At 43.0% G+C, this 25,233-nt stretch overlaps 1 protein-coding gene across 1 annotated transcript; it reads right to left on the reverse strand.

The window, feature by feature from the left end:
- Window positions 1-9,266: 9,266 nt before the first annotated feature.
- On the reverse strand, window positions 9,267-21,121 carry LOC146556689 (uncharacterized). Its single transcript, XM_085249509.1, has 7 exons — window positions 19,817-21,121; window positions 19,361-19,428; window positions 18,816-19,044; window positions 12,720-14,707; window positions 12,294-12,512; window positions 10,549-10,689; window positions 9,267-10,306 (listed from the first exon to the last, which is right to left on the reverse strand). The coding sequence occupies exons 1-6, from the start codon at window positions 20,160-20,162 to the stop codon at window positions 10,585-10,587; spliced, it is 2,955 nt and encodes a 984-aa protein (XP_085105635.1). The 5' UTR covers window positions 20,163-21,121; the 3' UTR covers window positions 9,267-10,306; window positions 10,549-10,584.
- Between the last annotated feature and the right edge of the window lie 4,112 nt (window positions 21,122-25,233).

A 25,233-nucleotide genomic window follows, 5' to 3' on the forward strand; every position in this document is an offset into this window, starting at 1 on the left:
TGGGGGGGTAAAAAAAAAAGGAGGGGAACTGGTAGAGAGGAACAGAAGGGAAAAAAGAAGTGAGGAGAGGGAAGTGGAGTAGAATGGAAGAATGGCGCAAAGACCTCTCTCACCCTCTTTGATGATGGAGCTGACAGGGAAACAAATGCTCCGTGTATGTGTGTGTTTGTGTATTGGTTCTAAGACAGAAAAGAAAAGAGGGAGAGACAGAAAGAGAGAAAGAGAGAGAAAGTGCAGGCAGATGTCTGCATTCACTCTGTGGGAGGCTCAAGGCTGTTTGCCGAGGACAGAGAGACAAGAGAGTGAAAGAGAGGAAAAAAGAAAGGAAGATGGAGAGAGACAGAGAGGGTAGGATTAAATGAAACCTGTTTCCCTTTGATTCTTCACTAATTTGCGGCGAGATGAAGAGCACGGAGAACAAACCACCTACGCAACACAGTGCCACACCAAAACTCACACACAGACACGCACACACGCAAACGCACATCCCTCGCCTAATTCTCAATGGAGTTCAGTCTGACACACAAACGCGCACAGTTACATTCATCTGTAATTCACCGCCTCGCGCCATTCTAACCAACGACACTGACATTTCTCTGCACGGACCGTGTAACCCCTGCTTGACTCCGTTTCTCCTCTATTTTTAATTTTCCACTCATCCCTCTGCTCTCAACTGCATTTTCCACTATCTATTTTTTTCTATTTCCTGAAGTGAAACCATTATAGCTCCGAGAATACCAGCAGACCGTGTTGCTCAGATACACATTGACTAAACACTCGGGCGCGCACACGTGCACGCACAGGCGCAAAGTCCTTCCTCATTAGCCCTGATTCCCCCTGAGTGACATCTTTAACAAAAGGATGCAGCCTCTGCCGCCATGGCAACAGCCTCCTCCATCTCTATGCGGTGCTTCGGTCTGTTTACATGATGGGATCTCGCTCTTTTCTTTCCTCTCACTCCATCTCTCTATTTCTTTTCTATCTATCTGTCAGCCTCCTGCACTTTTTCACTCCTTTCCCTCTCTTTCTCCCCCCCTGCTTCCCACTCTATTTGTTTCTCTCTTGTTTTGCCTCCCCTCACCATTTCTCCTTCCTCGCATCTCCAGCTCCCCTCTTCTTCTCTCACTTGTCTTGCCTGCTGCCTTGCCGTTCTCTTTACCAGTTTCTGCTCCCCCCCCCCCCCCCCAAACACACACATACACCCGCCACCCACTCCTCTCCCCAAACCCTTAAGGACATTCAGTAGAGACCACCTGCTTGCCAATCAGAAAGTGATATGTGGGTCTATGAGAGAGTGAGAGTAGGGGGGAAAAGAGAAAAAGAAAGAAAAGAGAGTGACATAGATGAGTGTGTGGATGTGATTAAGTGTGTGTGTGTGTGTGTGTGTGTGTGTGTGTGTGTGTGTGTGTGTGTGTGTGTGTGTGTGTGAAACAGAGTGTGAGGGGGCTTCCAGGAGACTCTGATATCTAGGCCATGGGAGTCCAAGGCAGCCAGTGTGTCTGGTGTCACAGCAAATCAACTGTCAGCTGTACACCACCTGCCCACCCACACATGCGCGCATGCACACACACACATATACATCCAAAGTCTGAGGAGACTAAGAATAGAACACCCAGAGAGTGTTGCCACTTTTTCCTCCCCTCCTCTCTCTCTCTGCTCTCCTCCTGCCACCATCAGAGGTGTTTTGCAAGTGGCCTCCAACACGATAGGAATCTTTTCTGTCTTACACCTTCTCCCCAGAGCTCAGACCGGCCCTTCTCTCCCACGGTGAAACGAATCACTTCCACTGCTTTCACTTCCTCTCGTTGTCTGTAGGTACACGGTAGCCGTTAAGATCTCCTTTTTAAAAAAATTAATAGAATAAGAAAAAACAGGCAGACAGACGTCATGCACGGCCCACTAGTATCTTCTGCTTTCATAGACCGAGAAGGAGGGAGGGGGAAAGTGGTGAAAACACAGGAGAGATGCTTCTGAGGCGGGATTCGATCCGAGGCCAGCGGGGGTGAATGCGGTTTCACAGGCCTCGACCGCTAAAGCTTCTCCTGGGAGGATTTCCGGGGGCCCATATCCACGTTAATGTGCGCAACCTGCAGATATTAGGATAGATGGAGCGCAGTTGTCTCTGCTGCCTTTTAGCATACTGTTTGCATATCAGCACAAGGAGTGGCTAGGACCTCTGTACCAATGAAGAACACGCAATACATAAAACGGTGTTTGTGTGTAGGCACGTATACAGAGAGAAGTGTGGGTGCTTGCTTAAATGTGGTGTGAGTGTGTTTATGTTGAGTGTGTGTATATGTGTGTGGTATGCTGCTCTCAGTCTGGTCCCTCTGTTTCTCTGCTGTCTGTGGCCTCCTCTTCCCCATGAATACTAATGTGCTTCAAACCCCAGAGATCAACCCTCCTCCCTTTCCCTTCGCTCCCTCCCTCTATCCCTCCCTCCTCTCCCAGTCTCCCTCCCTCCCTCTCTCCATCCCTGCCTTCCTTGGCCACAGTCTTCATTCATTTCTCCACCCCCTTTACCTTTCAACTTTCCCTCTCTTTCATCTATCCTTTTACCCCCCATCTTTTACTCCTCCATAAATGCCCTTACCTGCTTCCTCTTTCCCTGCCTTATTTCCTCATCCCTCCCCTTCTATCCCCCCACCCTTTATATTTACATCTCACACCTTCTTCTTTTCATCATTTCCTCTCCTCAAATCCAAGTGTTTTCTGTCCCCCTTTTTGCCACATATTCACATGGCAAAGTGCTTCTTCTTTTAACATCGCCACCTTCCTTCTCTTACTTTTTTCTCCCCCCACCCCCCTCGTCTCTGCTCCTCTTCTCCTTTCCTGTTCCCTCCTTTCAACACACCTACTTTCGTGCCTTAGTTTCCTCACCCTCATCTTTCCTCCCGACCTCTCCTTCTCTTTCTTTTTCTCTCCTTTTCCCCTCAACCCATGCTTCCTTCTGCCTTGTCCCCTCCTTTACAGTACACCTCCTCAAGAGGACATGTAAATGAGGTCAGCACAGCCGAGTGTATTCATCACATCACTCAGGTGTTTGCGTGGGTGTTTTGCTGGTGCATACGTGCACAAATTAAACATGTAAGCCACTGATTTTGTGTGTGTGTGTGTGTTCATTAAGAATTGCATGCGCTCCCATCTAAATAAAAAATTTCCTGTCTTAAGCTGCAGTGAACCAAGTGCTCCAATTACATAAACGCCTTCACCCCAATACATTTTGACATCATGAAAATTATTCACGGCCTAATTCATTTAAAATTGCATCCAGTTTCTTGGCCTCTTCCTTTTTTTCCCTTTTTTTAAACCATGGGCCCTGGAAACAGATGATGAGTGGGGGTGAAGGGATGAGAGGAGCTTTCAGTTCCTTGTGTAACACGGAGGACACAGCTCTGTAGCTTTCTGCTGCTGACTGGACGTTGTCAAACTTTACTGCTTTTCTACACACACACACACACACACACACACACACACACACACACACACACACACACATACAGATAGAAAGAAGGAGTATGGAAGCAAAAGTGGTGTGCCTACCAACAGCAGACCATGCAATCAGGAGAATGTGAGAAAGCCCAGGAGCAAGGAAAAGTGGGAGAAGAGATAAGGAGGAAAGTACGGGAAGAAAGCAGAGAAAGCCGTTCAAATTTTTTGGGTTCATCATTAAGACTGGAGTCAGTTCCCGGTTTTAGGATAGCCCATTCCTGTTTTGGTCAGCAAATAGCAGAAACGTGTGTGCTTGTGTGTATTCTTCTTCTTCTTTTTGTATGTGTGTGTGTTTGTTTGTTCAGCAGCGGCAGTGGGAATAATGAAGCCAGAGATGAGGAATCCTGCAGGAATTCGTCTCAGTCTGCATTCCTCCTGATGGGAAGCTGAGAGAGCAGTCAGCAGCAGAAAGCAACAGGCTACTGGAGGTTGACCCCCAGTGCATGCACATACACACGCCAACATAATCTTAAGACAATAACATCCTCTACTGGGGAGAAAACACATAACACACTGAAAGAGGCACAGGGACAATTGTGCATGCACAAACCCACCCACAGACAATGTTCGAAACACACAAAAACATAAACAGCACAAACAGGATTCAAGCAGATTGTTAGTAAACAGATTAAACTGGAGAAGCTATCCACGGTGACATGCACACACACACACACACACACACATATATGCAACCGCACATAATGTCGGTGTGCCTATATGAACACACACACACAAATCACATTGCATGACCACTTCAGGTTTCATCATCTTTTCCTTTTTTTTTTCTTTCTTTCTCTTGAGAGCCGGCGATGGGGGGAGCATTCCCTCTCTTTTGTTGCTGCTGGGGAGAGAGAGCACATATCCATACAGAACGCTCTCTCTCCAGCCCCATTCACACCCACACAACTCCCTCCCTCCTTTCTCCAAGCACACGCACATACACACACACACACATACACACATCCAAAAAGATACAACATCAAAGAGCCGACACTGCCGAAGGATTACTTCAGCCACACACTGGCTCCTCAATCCGGGTCTGTTCCTCTGTCCCCCCCTCCAGCCTGCCAGCACTTGGTACAGTCCAAGCATTCCATGCCAAGTAGCTTTCACACATGGAGGGGAAGCTTGTCTCAAGCAATTGCTGACAAGCTACAAACAAGACAGCCTCCCTTTTCCCCCTCTCTCCTTCGCCTTTTTTTCCTCCCCCCTCTCTCGCGCCCCAACAACTCACGTCTGCTTCGCGCCCCAACCATCCTTACTCCTCACCCCTCTTGCCCTCTCGGTCCCCCCTCCTTTTCTTTCCCCCCCTCTCCTCCTCTAGCTTCTTCTCTTTCCCTCTCTTTCTCTCCCACCTACCCACCTCACTCCCCCCTCTCTCTCTGAGAATGTGGGGGCCCCACTAGCATAAATTGTCAGCTGTTCCTGGGCGTACTCTCCATGGCTCCCTAAACTCACATAAGCCCGCATATGCAGTCGGCGGTGAAGCAAGGGTAACCTAAGTAAGCTCTGTTGGTTATGAGTCTGAAAAAGTACACCCAAGCCCCCGAATAATGCTGCAGTGTGAGGCCACTCAGGAGTTTTATACTATAATAAGCTGCACCGGGAACCGAGGCTAATGGAAGTGCGGGGTCAACGTACTTTTATTCAGCGTCTTTGCTTAATTAACTCCCAAATGCAAAGTGTTGAGTCTCACTCAAAACCACAATTTTTAACCTTATTTGCAGTTTTCGCGGGAATCGCTGTAATGCTCTCCTATTGTGTGTGTGTGTGTGAATAATTAGTTATTGGAAAATTAAGGTAATTGCTATATTTATGAAGTCTTTTCACGAAATAATTACACCGTGCTTATTTTCCCTCTACACTGGGCGATGTCTGAAGGTTTTCAGAGCTCTGCTGGAACCATTTTGCATTGTAGTCTTATTGTTACTGAGCATGCATTGTTATCCACTAGTGTAGGCTGCCATCTAGTGTCGGGTTTGGGTACTGTTTTTTAATGAAGCGCCCAAGTTTCTACTTAAAAAATATTATTATTATTATTTCCCATGGCATTTATGTGAAATATTCCAGCAAATATCCTGTTGATTCACGCAAATGTGTTTTGTGAGTAAAAGACAAGTCTAAAACGTGATGCTTATGCAGAGTGCTTTGTCTGGTTTGATCAGTTGTAATTATTACAGTGAAAATTTCTCTTTCCCCCCTTACATCGTGTCAGCTGCAGGGCAGTTCAAGTTTCAGTGGTTTGCTCAGGAACACCTGTGCAAATGCTTCAAAATGTGCCCTCTGCTGTACTCAAGCTAGGTTGGGAATTGAGAAATGTGAAAAACAATCAGCCTTAATATTTAGGAGAAGGAAGCCCGTAGTGGCAGAGAAGTACAGTGGGGCAAAAAAGTATTTAGTCAGCCACCGATTGTGCAAGTTCCCCCACTTAAAATGATGACAGAGGTCAGTAATTTGCACCAGAGGTACACTTCAACTGTGAGAGACAGAATGTGAAAAAAAAATCCATGAATCCACATGGTAGGATTTGTAAAGAATTTATTCGTAAATCAGGCTGGAAAATAAGTATTTGGTCATCTCAAACAAGGAAAATCTCTGGCTCTCACAGACCTGTAACATCTTCTGTAAGAAGCTTTTCTGTCCCCCACTCGTTACCTGTATGAATGCCTGTTTGAACTCATCATCTGTATAAAAGACACCTGTCCACAGCCTCAAACAGTCAGACTCCAAACTCCGCCATGGCCAAGACCAAAGAGCTTTCGAAGGACACCAGGAAAAGTATTGTAGACCTGCACCAGACTGGGAAGAGTGAATCTACAATAGGCAAGCAGCTTGGTGTGAAAAAATCAACTGTGGGAGCAATCATCAGAAAATGGAAGACATACAAGACCACTGATAATCTCCCTCGATCTGGGGCTCCACGCAAGATCTCATCCCGTGGGGTCAAAATGATCATGAGAACGGTGAGCAAAGATCCCAGAACCACACGGGGGGACCTGGTGAATGACCTGCAGAGAGCTGGGACCAAAGTAACAAAGGTCACCATCAGTAACACACTACAACGGCAGGGAATCAAATCCCGCAGTGCCAGACGTGTTCCGCTGCTGAAGCCAGTGCATGTCCAGGCCCGTCTGAAGTTTGCCAGAGAGCACATGGATGATACAGCAGAGGATTGGGAGAATGTCATGTGGTCAGATGAAACCAAAGTAGAACTTTTTGGTATAAACTCAACTCGTCGTGTTTGGAGGAAGAAGAATACTGAGTTGCATCCCAAGAACACCATACCTACTGTGAAGCATGGGGGTGGAAACATCATGCTATGGGGCTGTTTTTCTGCCAAGGGGACAGGACGACTGATCCGTGTTAAGGACAGAATGAATGGGGCCATGTATCGTGAGATTTTGAGCCAAAACCTCCTTCCATCAGTGAGAACTTTGAAGATGAAACGAGGCTGGGTCTTCCAACATGACAATGATCCAAAACACACCGCCCAGGCAACAAAGGAGTGGCTCCGTAAGAAGCATTTGAAAGTCCTGGAGTGGCCTAGCCAGTCTCCAGACCTCAACCCCATAGGAAATCTGTGGCGGGAGTTGAAAGTCCGTGTTGCTCGGCGACAGCCCCAAAACATCACTGCTCTCGAGAAGATCTGCATGGAGGAATGGGCCAAAATACCAGCTACTGTGTGTGCAAACCTGGTAAAGACCTATAGTAAACGTTTGACCTCTGTTATTGCCAACAAAGGTTATGTTACAAAGTATTGAGTTGTATTTTTGTTATTGACCAAATACTTATTTTCCACCCTGATTTACGAATAAATTCTTTACAAATCCTACCATGTGGATTCATGGATTTTTTTTTTCACATTCTGTCTCTCACAGTTGAAGTGTACCTCTGGTGCAAATTACTGACCTCTGTCATCATTTTAGGTGGGGGAACTTGCACAATCGGTGGCTGACTAAATACTTTTTTGCCCCACTGTATGTGAGGGTGGTGCAGGACATGTATGAGGACAGCAAGACAGCAGTGAAGTGATAGATGGGTTCAAGGTGGAGTTGGAATTAGACCATGGATCGGCTCTAAGCCTTTTCTTGTTTGCGGGATGCTGAGTTGTAGATGTTCAGATTTACATCATGGATGAGCGGGACTGCTTGGTTTGAGCAATTTGGAGACAAAGTTAGAGAGACAGGGCTTTGGTATGGTAAACATGCTGGACAAAAGGATCCTGAATATGGAGGTGCCAGGCAGGAGGAAAAGAGGAAAGCCACAGAGAAGATTGTGGTTGTAACCATGTCTGTAGACTGTGTTTCAAATGGATGTTGCTAATGAGAATATTCAAATTCTAACAGCTTTACACATTTTCTTGTTTTAGCAGCATAGATGATCTACGTTGGAGCTTGGTGGAGTACAAGCATGTGTGAATCCGCATCTACAAGAGCCTAAACTGGCAGACCAACATAGGAGGTTGTATGCCAAAAAAAGACGGACAAGTTCGGAGATTATTCAGTGTACTTTATGTACGCTGCTGGGGGAGAAGCATCCGAACTGGTGATAGCAGTAGACTGTGTGAAATGATTAGGAAGGCTGGGTCTATAACTGGGCCCAGCTTGGGCATGTTTGAAACTGTGGTGGAGAGGTCACTGAGCAAACTGTTATCCATCCATCCATCTATAATGAATGGCCACCCTCTGCAACATTACGCACAAGAACATCATTTCAGCTGCTTTAACAAATCAATTTTTCAAAATTTCTTTTGAAAAATTTCCAGAGGAAAAAATCCTATAGAGTCAAATTACTTATAATTTGCAGTATAGTAGTGGAAAAGTACAGACTAATGTAATATATATCACATAATCAAGATCAGTTATCGATGCATATATGCATTCTGAAAACTGTGCAATGTCAGATCTTCTGATTGAAACACTGAGGAGGATCAAAATAACATTTTTTAAAACCCAAATAATTATGAAAATTTTAAGAGAGAGACAGGAAAGCTGGGCCTGGATTTTTCCCCTTTTTAAAAAGTGACACCTACTGTTACACATGGAGACTTATTTATAGCCAAGTCAAAATTTAAAATGAGTGACTCAAACTTCTAAGTGGAACTTTTGTACTTAAATTGAAATGTGGACTTCTGGAGAGTAATCTTTTATCTTTCTCGGTGGTGGAAACAATCCATCCATCCATCTTCATCCGCTTTGTCCGGGGCCGGGTCGCAGGGGCAGCAGCCTAAGCAGCTGCCGGGTGGAAACAAGCTTCCTTAATTATAATTACCAAATATTTACCAAAAGGACTGAAACTAAAATGACAAATTCCAATTAGTACCTTGTAGTTCGAGTGCCTCTGCCAACCAGTTAGGTTGCAGGTTAGATGAAGCTCTGTCCAGAGTCATATGCAGTGAAGAAATATAACCGGTGAGCATAAAAAGTAATAAATTCATTATACAACTAATGTGAAATATGGTCACAATCTCTCCTTGTTTTTGAGTTATTGTGGAACAATGGCAAATGAAATTCCCTCGAGAGATATGAGGAACTATGTCCCTTATGCAAAAATACAGACAAGCACAAAGCTACACCATTTTCTAGATGCTAACTAAATCTTCAACAAAAAAAGTCCCCTTGAATTTTAAGGTCAAGTTTCCTGCTTAGATTTTGGCATGAAACTGTACCAGGTATACAGTTTTGAATCTTTTGTCACCATTTGCACTTACAAAAGCGTATTATATCAGATATATATATACTTAAATTGGAATAAAAGGATACAAAAGGCAAAAATTTATTCAGTCTTTACAGATAGCGAGACAGCTCATTTATTTCTAAAATCAATCTGTGAAACATAGACATCTCTGTATGTGCACACATTGCATTTACTCAGTAGAATTTGAAGTAGAACAAGATGAGCATCTTAGCTTGGATTTAAGTGGAAGAAACAATCAATAAAACATCTGTAATGACAGTTGTGTTGATTACTAGTTCAGAAATTCACATTAAAAACGAGACACTTTCCCTTTTCTTTTTTTTTTTTTTCTTTTTTTTTTTTAAAGTGGCAGCCTTAGAAAAGATGAAGGGACGGGTGTGTGTGTGGGGTGGGGGAGGAGACTACAAATGGCCTGGAAATACACATGCAGCGGTTTCACCACACCCAGCACCCCCCACCCTCGGGTCAAACCACAGGCTCCGGGACTAGGTGAAGATTAGCAGATCAATACAAAAGGAGGGAAAGACTAGTGAAGTCATTTAAAAGTTTTCACACCAAAAGACAAAAGACCCACTGAAACACCTCAAGGAAAGGCTCACTCCTAAATCCCACCTCCACCTTCAAGTATTCCCTTCAGCACTTGCACCACTTCAAGTATTCCCGCTCTGAACTCCAAACCATCGATTTCAGTACTACTTCTTAGGTTTACAACATAAGATATGATATAAGTGCACTCCAAATGTAATCTATACATAGAAAAATAAAGATGACATTAAGTAGAAGTAATAGTTATAACAATCACTTTATATTTCAATATTGTACACAAAAGTGATGTTAAATCACTTTATAACGTGGCATCACATTCCCCGCCCCCTGAGTGTAATGTTCAAGTTTAAACTTCTGTATGTACGGAAAAGCAAACAGGAACAGCAACCTTGGTTTGGTTATTTAAATAACATTAGCAATCATTGGCAACGGCAATGATTAGAAGCTCGAGTAATTATGCCTTTCCACAGGCCGTTGTGCTTGTGTGTGGTGGATGCATTATGTACACGCTGCAGATCGATCATGTGACTCTGGCCTGTTCCCTGGCGTTGAGACACAGACAGCCATCATCCTGGAAAATAAACACGAGTGTTAAGAAACAGACGAGACACTGAAGAAAAATCAATGCAGGTATTGAGCAGATGATCATACTGAACTGTAAGGATATTGATAGCCCCCCCCTCCGCGAGCAGTGTGAAGAGCAAAGGACAACTAAACATTCATCTTCCCCACTCATCAATCACATCAGGCAGCACTATGAAAGATGACTGACTGATGTGTAGCTCAGTTTTCTAAGGCGTCGCTTCCACTCACCTTAGTCTCAGTGCATGAGCAGGTCCTCCAGCTTCCTCATGAACCAGCAGCAATGCAACTCCGGCATTTATACAACTTGGGGTCATGGGTGCGGATGTGATTCCGTACATTCCTTAGTCGAAAGAACGTCTTACTGCAGAGCTGCAGCAGAGGGGAACAGAAAGTGTTAATAACAAAGAAATAACTGGAAAAGAGCTGCGATGCTGCAATTTAACAAAACTCCCAAGTGCCTCAATGCCACCCAAAAAGCAGGAAAGACTTTGTTAGACAAGAACTACACCTATGGCAACTGAGTCATTGTGGCCACTGCCTTTTTGATACGTTTATGTGCGCATTGCTGGTGACTAGATAACACTTCCACCAAATTTAAGAAATAGCTCTGAGCTACAAAAAGAATGATCCAACTTCAAAGTGCCTTTATTCCGCAGCCGTTCACTGGTAACAATCGAAACATGCGCTGTTATAAAGAGGAGAATTGTAAGTTTCACGTGTTTGTAGGATTACAGCAGCGGCTACAGTTTCTCCAGACATGCTTTCAGAAGTATGGGATGAGTTAGACTCGCCTCAACTTGACTCAGTTTCAATTACAATCAAGTACCATCGTTAAATCAACCCAGTCAAAAGTCCTGTGATGTCATTTGTACGCAACACGAACACCACAACAAAAGAGGACTTCGAGGCAATGGTATAGCTGCTGCTCGGTCTGTGGGTTTTTGTCAGACTCTGGGACCACAGTGTTGTTCTTTGAGCAGCTCTCTCCCTCGTTGCTGTGTTTGAAAAATGGTGGTTTTGATTTTTGCAAAGAGATGCTATCATGACTCATTGAGTAACGGCACTGGCCAGCCATGGCATGCTCTCTGTTGATGTCACATTTTGGATAGCCTCGAATCACTTGGAACCCCTGAGGAGTATGTACTAAAAAAAAAAAAAAAAGGGAAGGTACTGTGACCCAATGGAAAACCCTGAAAGCTGTGTTGAGCTGTGCCGAACAGACCTGAGTAGGTACTAGTGTAAAGGCCTAACTGAGCACTTGTGAACATGTCCATTACTTTGATTCTTTTTGACTCACCTTATAGTTCAAGAAAACGCTGTTCAAACCAAAAACTGTAGAAAACTGTTGACCAACCATTTAATTTCTCATCATGGGCATATTTGGTGCTAAAATTACTGTCAGCCTATATAAAGTCATCCATTTTTCTTTTCGTTTGCAATTAAAACTAAAATGAGGTCAAGTAAACTAATATGAAGCCCTGTTTCATCCAGACAGAATGGTTTCATGTTTGTTGTAAGGTTTTTAAGAACAACACTTCTGGTCTCTCAAACTTCGCTACATCTTCTGACCAAAGTCGCCACCAGTGCAAGTTTAAAAATAAAGGCTGTGCTTGGCCTATTAGAAAGAAAGCTAGAAGTAACAGACCTTGTGTTTTTGTCTAAATGCCACATGAAAAAGTATCACCTCAATGCTTTCTAACACCCTGAGCAGAGCAGCAGGAGAAAAAGATCTTAGACACAAGGTAGTACTGTCCCAAAGATGCAGTGAAAGGTCACTAAAGCCCCTTTTCTGTTAGTACCAACTCGGATCGACTTGGCATGGTTCGCCACGGTTTTCGGTGTTTTCCCATTGGGTTATAGTACCCGGTACTTTTTCTTTTAGTATCTGCTCATCTGCGGTTCTAAGTGAGCCGAGCAGGTACTAAAACATGATGTTGTCAGAAAAACTAATATTTGAATTCCTTGGTGCTTACCAGACATGGCCAGTGCTTGCCCTCGATGTGCCTAAGGCGATGCATAATTAGGGCATCACAATCCTTGTAGGAGGCTGAGCACTGCAGACAGGCGTGGGCTGCTTTGGGAACTTTAGGGGCCTGACTACGAGGCCCTCTGAGCTGCTTTAGTCGTGCCCGACGTACAGCATCCAGCATGGCACAGCTCCTACTGCTCAGAGCGAGGAGCTTACCTTGTTGCTAGAGAAAAATAAAATAAAATTATTAGTTAATGAGTTTTATTCACATTTTTAGATAGAAATGATTAAATGCTTTTAAAAGATTAGGCGCCACAGGCGATGCATCAAACAAAGACTGTACAGTTATAAAATTAGATATAAAAGCAAGCATGAGATCATAATCGTCACTATAGTTTGCTACTTAGTTTTTTTTTGTTTTTTTTTTTACCTTTGGCATGGTCCCTGCAGGTTTTGACCTAGCACACCTGGCTAGAGGTAAAGTGTTTCGAGGGTTGGGCCTGGGTCTACGGCCCTTAACTTGGGTCACTTTCCTCTCCTCTCTCTCCCTCTTCACCACCGGCAGGATGGGTGGCCCTCTGGCTCTCAGAGTCCTGTGGGGTAACTCTTCTGCTTCAAATTTCTCTCCAACTTGTGACACAGAGCGTGTTAAGCAGATATCAACACTCTCCTCCTCTTTCTTCAGTCCGGACATGGGCCCCCCTGCTGGCCGGCAGAAGCTAAACAGAAAGCCAGAGTCCAGTAACTTGATGGGGGGCTTGCTCTGGCGTTTACCCAGGTCTGGTGAGGGAGGATCAGGGAAAGCTCCAACTGGCACAGGTTCTGCTGGTTCCTCTTTGATGACTTTATAAAGAGGGTGGTCGTAGATGGACGGTGGAGGTGCTTGCTCTGAAAACTGGAGCCCATCAGGTTTATTTTCCTTCACTTTTGGTCTAGTGTCCATGGTCCCTCTTAGCCCCTGGCTTCCCACCTTTCTTCCCTCTTCTCTGGCATTACACCTCACCTTCTTCGCCTCCTTCGTGGAGCCCCGTCTGAGTTTAGCCTTTGCTGCAGGACGGCTGCTGTTGTATCGCAGTGTTCTGACTGTCTCAACAGTGACCTTATTTCTAGCCTGTATCTTCTGTGAAGGTAAAGATTTGTGGGGTGTGTGGCCGCAGTAATTGTTTGATGAAAATCGGAGACCTGAGAGAGCGTATTCAGCTGGTTCTGATTTGATCCTGACTTTGTTTCTGACTAGCTTTTTATTCGAGCCACGTCGCAGAGGCTGCTGAGAATGAAGGTGGGAACCGTCACCCTTCCTTACGGATTGTCTCAGTTGCCTCCCCCCAAAGGCAACCCTGGATATAGGCTGGAACATGTCAGGTAACACCCCTTTACTTCGCATGCTCCTGTCACTGGGAGGAACACGCTTCCGAGTGGTTTTTGGCCTCTTAGCTGTAATCTTCTCTGTGCTAGCTGCTGCAGCAGGTTTGGTCTTCGCAGGCTTATGGAGGAGGTGAGTGTTAACAGGGTTGCAGAGGGGAAACGCCAGAGTCACATCCCCATATGATAGTCCTGGGGACGGTGAACGGGGTTTCCGGCGCTTGGTGAGTGAATAGTTGTTGGCCTTCAGCTTTCTTAGTCGCTTCTTTTGTCTCCAGCCAATAAGATCTTCTGGTCTGGGGAGGAGAGAAGTCCTTTGTAACCCCAGAACATTCATCAACTTGTACTTTTCCTGTGCTCTGGCATAATCCTCTTCATCCTCGCCAACCTCCTCAACTTCCTGCTTAACCCTCACAGGGCTGCACACCATGCCAGGTCTCAATCTAGAAGAGCAGGAAAGCTGGGAGATGGGATGAGATTTTTTGTTTTTTTGAGAGGTCTCCGACATTGGCAGCAATCTCTGAACCTGCTTGGCAGCTCCAGGAGTGGAGCGGAGCAGACGGGTGTTTGATGGGGATACGGGTGAGTAACTCTGTGACTGTGGGGTAGATGTGGCATTTCGAGGTGTGGAGGCCTTTTTTGAAGAGGGCGATTTAAAGTCCATGAGCTTCATCCTGTGTGAGGGACTTAGAGGGTGGCCGTTTTGGGATTTTGGCATTCTGCGTAAATTGCGGCTGGGACTTCCTTCAAAAGACTCGTCTGATGCATCCAGTGTTAGACTGAAGGCAGCGTTCACATTGTTCTCTAATCCCAAAACCCTTTTCCTTTTGCTTTCCCTCTGGTGGTGATGACGCTCACGGCACGAACCAGCATAGGCTGAGTTTGGATGAAGTTGCTGTTCCTGCTCTTTAATGAGGGCAGAGCAGGCTTCCACTGCAAGCCACATGCCCAGGTGGCGGGCCATGGCAATGACTTCAGGTAGATCCTCACGGCGAACACACAGAGTGGAGGAATAGGAGAAATCCAGCAGAGAGAGAAGGCTGTCCTCACTGAAACCTGGGGGGTTAAAAGGAGCCTTTAATTAGATCACTGGTCAATCAGAGGGTGAGAAGAGGGAGATGAAAGCAATTTGGTGTAAACAGAAGATCAGAGGGAGAGCACTCCAAGAGGGAGCAAAGTGTAAACATGACAGTTGAAACAAGACGACAAATTAACAACTCCTTTAATCATGGACACTTCTGCTCTCATGTAAGAACACACATCAAAGATAAGTAAACGATAACACAGACAACAGCCAAATCCCATTTTAAGGACCAGATTCTCTAAGGCTACGTCCACACGTACACGGGTATTTTTGAAAACGGAGATTTTCCGTTTTCATTTTTAAAAAAATAATCCTGTCCACACGTAAATGCAGAATGAAGGAAAACGCTGCTAGGAACATGCCAAAGCAACAGGTGGCGATATATTCCTAACCGTGTAGAAATGTTGGCCAATCAGAAGTCTAGAAACCTCGGCGGGAAAAAGTAAACAAAGCTGGGGCATAGAAGCAGAACCGCGTGGTATGTGTGGAGGGACAGTAACTGTGTGTGTATATGTAAGCATTTAAACACTGCAGAGAGTACAATTAACAGTATTGTAGAAATTCATTTCACCGAAACAATAACGTGGCGCACAGTGTGACGTCAAAAAAGGCGCACACCTTTGACGCTGCGTTTTCTCCGTTTTTCTCGTCCACACGTAAATGCAAAAACGGAGTTTTCAAAATATCCACCCTGGCCGGAGTTTTTAAAAATCTCTGTTTTCAGTGACCGAAAACGCCGTTTACGTGTGGACGAAAGGTGGAAACGCATAGAAAAATCTGCGTTTTCAAAAATACCCGGGTACGTGTGGACGTAGCCTAAGTCTGAATTTTTAGAGTGATTACGTCTTTACAAAATGCCAAATGTCATCACAAAGACCTCTGAATCAGCTGGATGATATGATTACATCTTAAGTTTCCTTCACACTATTGTTTGAGCAATGATAAGACGTTAATTTTCTTACCTAATGTCAGGAGTTCGCATTATTTGCATTCAGTCTCTTAATAAATGTGTATTCATTAAAATCTGTGTAATAAATCACTCAGAAGTATAAATGACTCTACTGTTTGTTCTAACCTGGAATTATTGTCAACAGGGCAATAAAGGGACAATGTTGACTGCAGTTTATTAAGTTTATTACTGACTGGAGCTGCAACATTGTATTTAGCATTTGCTTGAAAGACAGTCAGTGTTCTGATTACTAAATAATGACTGGCGAGCAAAAGTCTGCTGGTACAATCTTCTCAAATGGGTGCATTAATTTTCATGAAAATGAATAAAAAAATCTTTTAGATTTTGGACAATAAGTCATGTAAAAAAAGAGGAAAAATGAACAATGGGAAAGTTGTCTAGAGCACACAAATTATAATGGACATTTTTTAGCATTATCTGATGTTTTAAAGGGAAAAAGAAACATTTAATTTAGTAATGTGGAGATTTATGGATGATGGAAATAAGGGTTGGGCTATCCTAAAATTGAAACAAAATATACAGTCTGCAGCTCGACCATATCACAAGCTAGAAGTATTTACGCCATTTCTTAATGCCAGCATTCAAAAGTGAGGCAAAAATCTGGGAGATGTGACGAGTTCAGACAAACACGCACTTTTCTGAGAGCCTTTCTTGGAAATCATTCATTGTGCTGCAGTCAAAACGGTCTCAGATTGGTAGTTATCCTGTTCATTTATTTAATAGTTAAGTCCAAACCCTAATTATACTTAGTGCTCCATAAACCTGATCATTTGCTGAACGAAGGAGGAGTGAAAGTGCCACAAATTTGTTTTTGGATGCAGCTCCTGTTATGTAACTGCCAATACTCTCAAGCCCCTTCATGCTCACAGTTCTCCCTTTCAAGTATTACTGGGGACAGTTTCAGCAACCATCATTTTGAAATAAGTGGTATAATGGCTAAAACTTAACACTCAAAGGGAACAAGTCTGTTTTCTCTTTTATCTCCAAGCCATCCTTAACAAAAGTACCTTGTTACTTATGCTCACATGATTAGCTTTGAAACACGAGTTTAAGTTTTGTCTCTTAATGGTGGAACAACATTCAGGAATCTCTTAAATTAGACAAATATTTTATCACAGTTGATCTTATACAAGCATGTAGCTTTTGAATTTTTGTATACGTTTATATTAGAGATGGCACGATACCACTTTTTTTATGTCCGATACCGATATCATAAATTTGGATATCGGCCAATACCAATATGAATCCGATATAGTGTGTTTTTTAATAAATAAAACTGTTTTTTTAATATTTTGCTGCATTTTGTATAAGTTCAAACTCAAGTTTAAAAAAAATAAAACACTAAAGCTATTCTCTTATACCTGTATGCAAAACATACACTGCACCCAAAATATTTCATAGTTCAGCAAAACTGATCAATCTAATAAACTTAAACCTAGTCTATCCTCCCAATTCTGGTATTTTAAAGAGTAAGCAACCTAACTAACAGGGTTCCAAACTCCCAGCAAAAAAAAAATAAAAAATAAAAAAAAAAAAAATAAAAAAAATAAAAATAGGGAACCACCCCTCACCTTATGATGCTTAATCAATGTAATCAACTTTAATTTGATGCAGTGTGAAAAAAAATGCACAGAAATAAATTATTTTTCAAGAATAATTAAATAGATTCAACATCTTTCTTCAACAGAACTGCAGACTGCACAGATGGTACCTTCCCAAAAGAAAAAGTACTATAGCTTACTAAGGTATATTAGACTTAATAGTTACTATATACAGTAATGGACTTCTATACATTTTACATCAGATTAAAACTTTGGGCGTAAGATTCAGATAATTATTTATTAAAAGCTAGACATTTTAAATGAGAATAAGAAAGAAAAGTATGTCTTTGTGCCCCCTTTTCCCCGTTCATGCCCTATCGGCCCAATTGGCTAAACTTTGCTAGAGCCGCCCCTGCACAGTTACCAGCTGTCAGCTACGTAGAAAAAGATCCTGGTTTAGAAAGTAATATTAAATAAATTGTAACAACAGCTTATCAAGCTTAAATGTGCTGCTGTTGTTCAGCTGCTGGTTTCCTCTTTCTGGCGCGAAGTTAACGATAAACAAACAAGAGAGACAGACTCGCGACAGAAAAGCCGATCAGCTGATCATTAATCAGTTTCATCATTGAAGTAGCAGCAAGAAGAGGCTCCATATATCGGTTGTTAAGCTTAACACTGGAATGCTTTACAAACACTCAGAGATGAACTTACACACTTGCTTTACTTCTCTCGGGGATAACTTTCTCGGAGATGAAATGCCGGTTTGGTCGCGAGGCTACAAATACTCAACCAGACCGCCGACAGGTCTTGCACGCCACAGCCGCTCTATCACGTGACGCATTTTGCTCCGATGTGCTAAGATTATGAGCCGAGTTACGCCATGACCCAAGTTTTGTGAGGTGCTTTTTTGATATTTAATGGATCGGATTACCTTTTTTAATTCTCTCCGATATCGGATCCAGTAATTTAGGTCAGTATCGGATCGATACCTTATATCGGATCGGTCCATCTCTAGATTATATATAGTAAAATTTTTTCTTTTTTTTTTTTTTTTAAACAGTAGTGGACTTTATCTATCCAAAAGGGGCAAGGCAGAGGTTGTTTCAAAAAGTGCTTTTCTATGTAAAGAGAATAGATTAAACATATATAATACACATATAATGTGTACTGTACGCTCACCCCCAACCAGTCAAGGCCCTCTCTAACCTAGTTCCGCAAGAGCGATCTTGTTAAAAGGGAGTCTTTCCTTTCCACTGTCGCCAAGTGCTTGCTCATAGAACGTCATCCGATTTTTTCTCTGTGTGACTGTAGGGTTTTTACCTTAAAGTATACAATGCCTTGAGGCGACTGCTGTTGTGATCTGGTGCTATATTAATTAAATTGAACTAAACAATTTTTCAGGCATTTAGACCAGAAATATTCACACTGAAGTTTTGACACCTGTGGGGGCAGAGTGACTGATGTGAGGAGAAGGATCAGGCTCGGTAAGGTATTTTGGTCTGCCTTCAACCACCTACCCAAAAAAACAGCTCAAGTAGAGAGATGTGGCACCCAGGTGTCCACTCTTACCTGTGAGATCTATGTCTGCCTTCATGCTCGAGTCCATTTCCGTGAAGATCTCCTGAAAGTGATCACTGACGGCTGCCAGGACGGCTCTGTGCGCTAAGAAGGAACGCCCGCTCGTCCGCAGGGTAATGTCACAGAACAGGCCTGCCTCACGCTGACTCCTCAGCTTGCTCAGCATGTCGGAGCTGTGTGACACTACTGTCTTTGTGACACATCCTCTGCCACCCGGCTCCTACGAGGCACAGACAAAAACGAAAAAGACAGATCGAAATACTTTATTATGGGAGTATGCTGTGTGTGTGTGTGTGTGTGTGTGTGTGTGTGTGTGTGTGTGTGTGTGTGTGTGTGTGTGTGTGTGAGAAAGCACTTCCAGGAGACAAGCGTGAGAGTAAGTGGGAATGAGTTAGAAGGTGTGAATTAAAATGTGTGAGATGCCGAAAAAGAAGGCCGTCTCCATAAAAATGAAGAGGCGCTTAAAGTTTGATGAGAAGAAACAAGGCTCCGGGATAGCGTTTGCTGTCAGTTCATCAACTCCAGTGTACACTCACCTCCGATTTCTTGTTGTGCTGACACTCTGGACAGCTGAGGACAAAGTCTCTGATCTCAAAGTACATCCCTGTGAAGAAAGCAGTTGTTCAAACATCAGAACATGAGGTAACAAAAGACAGGAAAGATTTTGGGCTGGATCGGGCTAATCGTTTTAAAGGTGTCACAACTGTCTCGACACTTGGTAATGCCTCACCAAAAAGAACAGCAAGGGGTGTGATTAACACCTATTGTTCATGTCTGAATAAGTCTCACAACCTTTGACTGATTCAACCACTTGTGCATATGCGAGTCTGTTTCAAGTATCCCTACACTTACAATTGGAATGCTTAAATCTCTGCTAGTGTATAGATAACATCATTAGTAGGCAGTTATAAGATTAATATGCATTTGTAGCAGTCTACACATGACTCGCATGCTTTACCAAGACACTTAGAAGACAAAAGTGATGTTCATACCTTCCCACCAGTAGTTTTCAGCCACGCATTTGTACGTCTCTTCCAGTGAGAGGTGGCGTTGGCCCGGTCGCCTTATGTGGAAAGTGGAGATTGCCTCATGTCTTCGGTCCTCATTCAAAACCTCCCGGTAGTTGATGAAGCCCCTTTCCAGTTTCTTTCGATACAGCAGCCCGTCTATCACCTCAAAGTTGGGGGACCACCGTGCGGTGGACCCACGCCCACTCGAGCACCCCGCTGACTCCTTCTGCCGGGATTGCTTTCTATCTCCATCCGACCAGGGCTTGGACGGGCAACACGTCTCTGCGTTTTCGTATTGGGCGTTGGTGTGAGAACAGTCACAAGCCATTTTTTCTTTAAAAAAATGAGGATTTATTTTCCAATAAAAAGATACAACTTTGTAGTCTCAGAAGGACTACCCCCACCACCACCTTTCTGGATCGCCCTCTTACGAAACTTTACCCAACGACCTGAAACGAAGTCCACGTGGATGAGGCGATAAAGGACGACAGAGGCACGAAAACACGCAGTTGAAAAGTCTGACACAATGTAGTGCACCACAGAGTAAATTCTCAATAACTAGCGCCTCTCATTGTGGCTTGAAAAGCAGAAGAAAAGTCAGACGGGAATCAGCCGCATTTCCCTGCCCCTGCTTTGTATCCTTGCTGTCAATGAGAGCATCACTTCTCTCTATCCAAACATCCCTAATATGCAATAGTTACACTTCCTCCTTGGGACACGTTTGGTCAAATTTCTTAGCAATTTCTCGGTTTCGACTGTCGGGCAACCAGGTTCTTTTTTAATATCCCTCCAAATGTTGATAATAACCCAGGAGAGTATCGCGCCAACAACGCCAAGCCAAGTGATGTAAAGTCACCACAACGACCGCGTAAACAGGCTTCACCGTCAACCCCTCGCCGGCAGTCCGTCTTCCATCTGTCTCAGAGGTCGGGAGTGGCCTCCGGGGGTGGATGACGGCGGGCAGCCTCACCTCTGGCGTTAACTTGTGATTTCTTTTCGCCAACTCGAGTCGGAAGCAACATGATGACGCAGCTATCAGCTCAGCATCGCGACTTGGACGACCTAAAAGCGAGGCTGGTCGCCCCGACCAGCTCGAAAATGTTGCAATAATCACCGCCGGACCCCTTCAAAAGCGAGCCAACAAGCTCCAGTCAGACACCCGACATAGTTCACCCCCCTTCAGCCGCCACAACGCCGCTCTAGTAGTCAAATAGTCCAATTTTTCAAACTCGTAACCTTCTGTTTGTTGCTAATCAGCAGACTAACCGAGCGAAGGGCTCCCCGCCTTCACACAAAGGCTATTAGCAGAAGCTTTAAAGAGCTTCGCCCGAGCCAATTGCGATTGGCTGCTGCGGCTGTCACTCAAACAGCCAGTTTTCTTCCATTTGCAGTAAGCTAGGTTGTTCGCTCACGATTCCAGTGTACCAGTATTTGCTTCACTTGCTGCAAACACAAGTGAAACACGATATAGCCAGTGTGTCGTATCCATTAACGGAATACACACTGTTTCATGTGGCGACTGTTCAATATTTCCCTCCCCAGAATAAGTTACAGCTACAACAGATTTACTCACATTTCAAAACGTTAGCCACATTTCATCACCTCAGTGTCTGTTACAAATATTGTATCCGCATATTAATTTTGTAAACGTTTGGGTTACATTTCCAGACTTTAATAACATTTAAAAATTAAATAACAATAAAATACATCAACCAGGCCCATGTCCAAAACATGTTTATTACTAAATTTTGATGACAAAATGACAAGGGCAACAGAAAAAGGCGGCTATTTCCTTAAAAATGTAAATCATAATCATGGAAAGGTGATGAAATAATGTAGATTTTAGGAGAAAAAAAAACAACATCAACTTTTTTCATAAGGCAAAAACTGATGATTAATTCTTTTTTTAAAAAAAAATAAGGCTGGATTACACTTCTGAAAAGATGTCCACATGCCCTTACCAGATGAATTTACAGTTGGGTCCATAAATTGTTGTGGCAAGTTTTAGTAAACTAGTTTCATCCCTGTACAGTTTGTGCAGACTTACAATTTTAATTCAGCTGGGTTTACAATCAGAATCAGAATCAGAATACTTTATTGATCCCTGGGGGGAAATTATTTTTTTGTTACAGTGCTCCATTATAAACCAACATAAACCAACACTAACAAGACAGACAATACGCTAACTAAGAATAGTACAATAAATATATATATATATATATATATATATATATATATATATATATATATATATATATATATATATATATATATATATATATATATATATATATAAGTCACTCATTAATAAATAGCTGGAAAAGAAAAATGTGTAGTTGTAGCAGTAACCAGTGTGTTAAGTGGATGCGTTGTACAGGGAGATGGCCACAGGCAGGAAAGATTTCCTGTGTCGTTCAGTGGTGCTTTTCGGTAATCTCAGTCTCTCACTGAACGAGCTCCTGTGACTGACCAGCATGTCATGGAGTGGGTGGGAGGTGTTATCCAACATTATCTTTATCTTGGACAGCATCCGCCTCTCCGACACCACCTTGAGGGAGTCCAGCTCCATCCCCACAACATTACTGGCCTTACGGATTAGTTTATTGAGTCTGTTGGCATCTGCTACCCTCAGCCTGCTCCCCAAGCATGCAACAGCATAGAGGATCGCACTGGCCACAACAGACTCATAGAAAATCCTCAGCATTTTCTGGCAGATGTTGAAGGACCTCAGCCGCCTCAAAAAATAGAGACGACTCTGGCCCTTCCTGTAAAGTGCTGTGGTGTTTTTAGCCCAGTCCAGTTTATTGTCAATGTGTACTCCAAGGTATTTATAGTCCTCCACAATGTCAACACTGACCCCCTGGATTGAAACAGGGGTCAAGTGTTTCCTGGTCTTCCTGAAGTCCACTATCAAGGATTATATCAAGGATTTTGCATTAAATGTTTAGGAATTTTTATACACGTTTTTATGTTTATTTTCAGAGGCCCAAATGGACAAAATAGTAAAGCTTTAAATATAATGATTGTTTTTAATACTTGGATGAAAATAATTTGGAATCACCCTTATGAAGTCTAGAATCATCACCGAATGGTATAAGTTTCTTTTCGTCAGATGCTCTGCCTTCAGTTTAGTCTACAGTACCGGTAACTAGAAATCATGCTCAGATGATTGGTTTGGTCATTGAACAATATGTCCTTTCTTTTACTTTGCGTTGGGTCTTTATCCATTAGCACTGTGAAGCAATTTTCAGTCAGTTTTGCAAAACATGGCTGAATCTGAGCACAGAGTACAGCCCAGTACACTTCAGAATTCACCCTGGCACTTCTATCAGCAGTGACATAATGAGTAAGAACTGCTGACCTGGTTCCACTGACCACTATACACACCCATACCATAGCACTTTCTCACCACGCTCCATACATTTCTCTTCTCGTCAATCTGGTACAGTCTAATCTTGCTGACATCTGTCTAAAGATTTTTTTCCAGCACTCTTTTATATGTTTCTGACAAAGTCTAAACCTAAACTCTCTGTATTTCCATTCATGAAGGCGTCTCTTGATTGTCGACCTTGACAGTGGTATGCCTGAATCCTTGAGAGTCTTCTCGACTTGATTAGATGTTGTGAAAAAAATTTTCCATTCCAGCGAACACATTTTTTTCATTCCACACTTTAGTTCTCTTCTGTGGTATTCCAGGACATTTGGTGCTGCTAAGTTAGCCAGTACATTCCTCCTGTTGATTTGGCCACCCCTAAAGGTTTTGCTGTCTCTCCGATAGGTTTATTTTGTTTGTTTAGCCTAATGATGGCCTCCCTCATATGCACTGACATTCCTTTGGGCCTCATGATTAGAATTACAGAGAAAAAAATCAACTTCAGATATTAAATCTTCATTTGGCATGAAATTAATGACGGAACAGCAAGTGTTCAACTACTTTTCAGCCTCTGAAAATGGGAGACTGTGTATAAAAACGACTTTATGAAAACCTCTTGAATTAAAGCTAAGCTAAGCTGTAAAGTCTGTCATGTCTACTTCTACTCTGGCGAGACGTCTTTGTCCACAGCACATGACTCCACAAAGACATGTCTTTGCTTATATTTTGACAATTTGTAGTTTTGCACTGAGGTTTTACAGACAGAAAATGTTTATTCCAATCATTCAGGTAAAATTTGTACAATATCCGATTATAGAGCCATGCACTGTGAAAACCAGCAGTTGCAAAAATGACCTGCAGATTCCAGTGTTACATTTTGGCTCTTGACATGTTTTGCAGTCTGCTGCTGGGCGGATCTTTCCAAGGTTTGGGTCCCACTTGGCAGTAGTTAGAATTTAAGCCACTTGTTGATGATTTTCTTTACAATGTGCTGCTATTAGCATTACAGGTGAATCTTTAACAAGTACACACAAATTCCACGTTGTCACATACTGTACTCTTTTGTCATTACTCTTTTTGATAAAGACAATCAACCTATTACTGTTACTTTCAATATGGTTGTCAACTTTGGTAAAAAGGCATATTTTTTAAAAACAAAAATAACTAGACTTATTTATAAATTATCTTGGTGTTAAATTCTGAATGTTTGATTGTTTCGATCATGACCTTAAAAGTCAGAAATTACTATGAAGCTTTTTTATAATGCATATACACTTTTAAAAAAGCTGTCAACATGAGTGCAACATGTCTTGGGTGTTTTAGCCAAATCTCCTGGATGAACTGACCCTCTTTTCTTACCCACTTCTCACGGATCAAAGAAGCTTGATGTTCATGCTGGTTCGGGATTTAAAATGATGCCTACTATTCAGAAGACCGGCGGTTGAGTCCTTAACTATTTTTCCAATCTGTGTTTCTACAAGTGTCTTTGGGCAAGATCCTTAATGCTTAATTGCCCCAGATGTGTTCATGAAAATAAGTCTATTCATGACTAAACTGGGTGAAGAGAGAACATGGAGAAGATGTTAAGTTGACTGGATGGAAAAGCTACACTGACAAAGGATGTTGTGAAGGACGACATGTGACAGGGGGATGCTAAAGACAGGGTGAGACGGAGGGAGATGATCCGCTGTGGCGACCCCTAAGGGAGCAAGAATAAGGAGGACGTCACATTACTGCTGGGAAACTCAGCTTGTGGTTCGGTGTTGGCTAACTAGCTTGTTATTTAGATTAGTTACGTATAAGCTTATACATTAATCAGATTCTTGGCAGGATGGTGGTGCAGTGTTAGCACAGTTCTTCAAGAAAAGTTTGAACCTTCTCATCCAAAGTTCAAAGACATGCGTGTCAGGTTAATTGGTAATTCTGAAGCATTTGTAGGTGTGCATATAAATCAGTGAGTGTCTCTGTGTAGTAGCTTTTCCAGCTACTACCCTGCCTCCCCTAGGCTAATGGTTAAAAAATGTAT

The sequence above is a fragment of the Mchenga conophoros genome, linkage group LG16, assembly GCF_057382185.1.
Source record: "Mchenga conophoros isolate Kocher_MC1m ecotype Shallow Benthic linkage group LG16, M_conophoros_male_GT1.1, whole genome shotgun sequence".
NCBI classification, from domain to species: Eukaryota; Metazoa; Chordata; class Actinopteri; order Cichliformes; family Cichlidae; genus Mchenga; species Mchenga conophoros.

Excerpts from the sequence above, each read along its gene's own strand:
- LOC146556689 (XM_085249509.1), bottom strand. The coding sequence starts at position 20,162 with ATGGCTTGTGACTGTTCTCACACCAACGCCCAATACGAAAACGCAGAG. Across the intron at positions 12,513-12,719 it reads CTGCAGGGACCATGCCAAAG|CAACAAGGTAAGCTCCTCGC; the intron begins GTAAAAAAAAAA and ends ATTTTTCTCTAG. Across the intron at positions 10,690-12,293 it reads GCAAGCACTGGCCATGTCTG|CTCTGCAGTAAGACGTTCTT; the intron begins GTAAGCACCAAG and ends CCTCTGCTGCAG.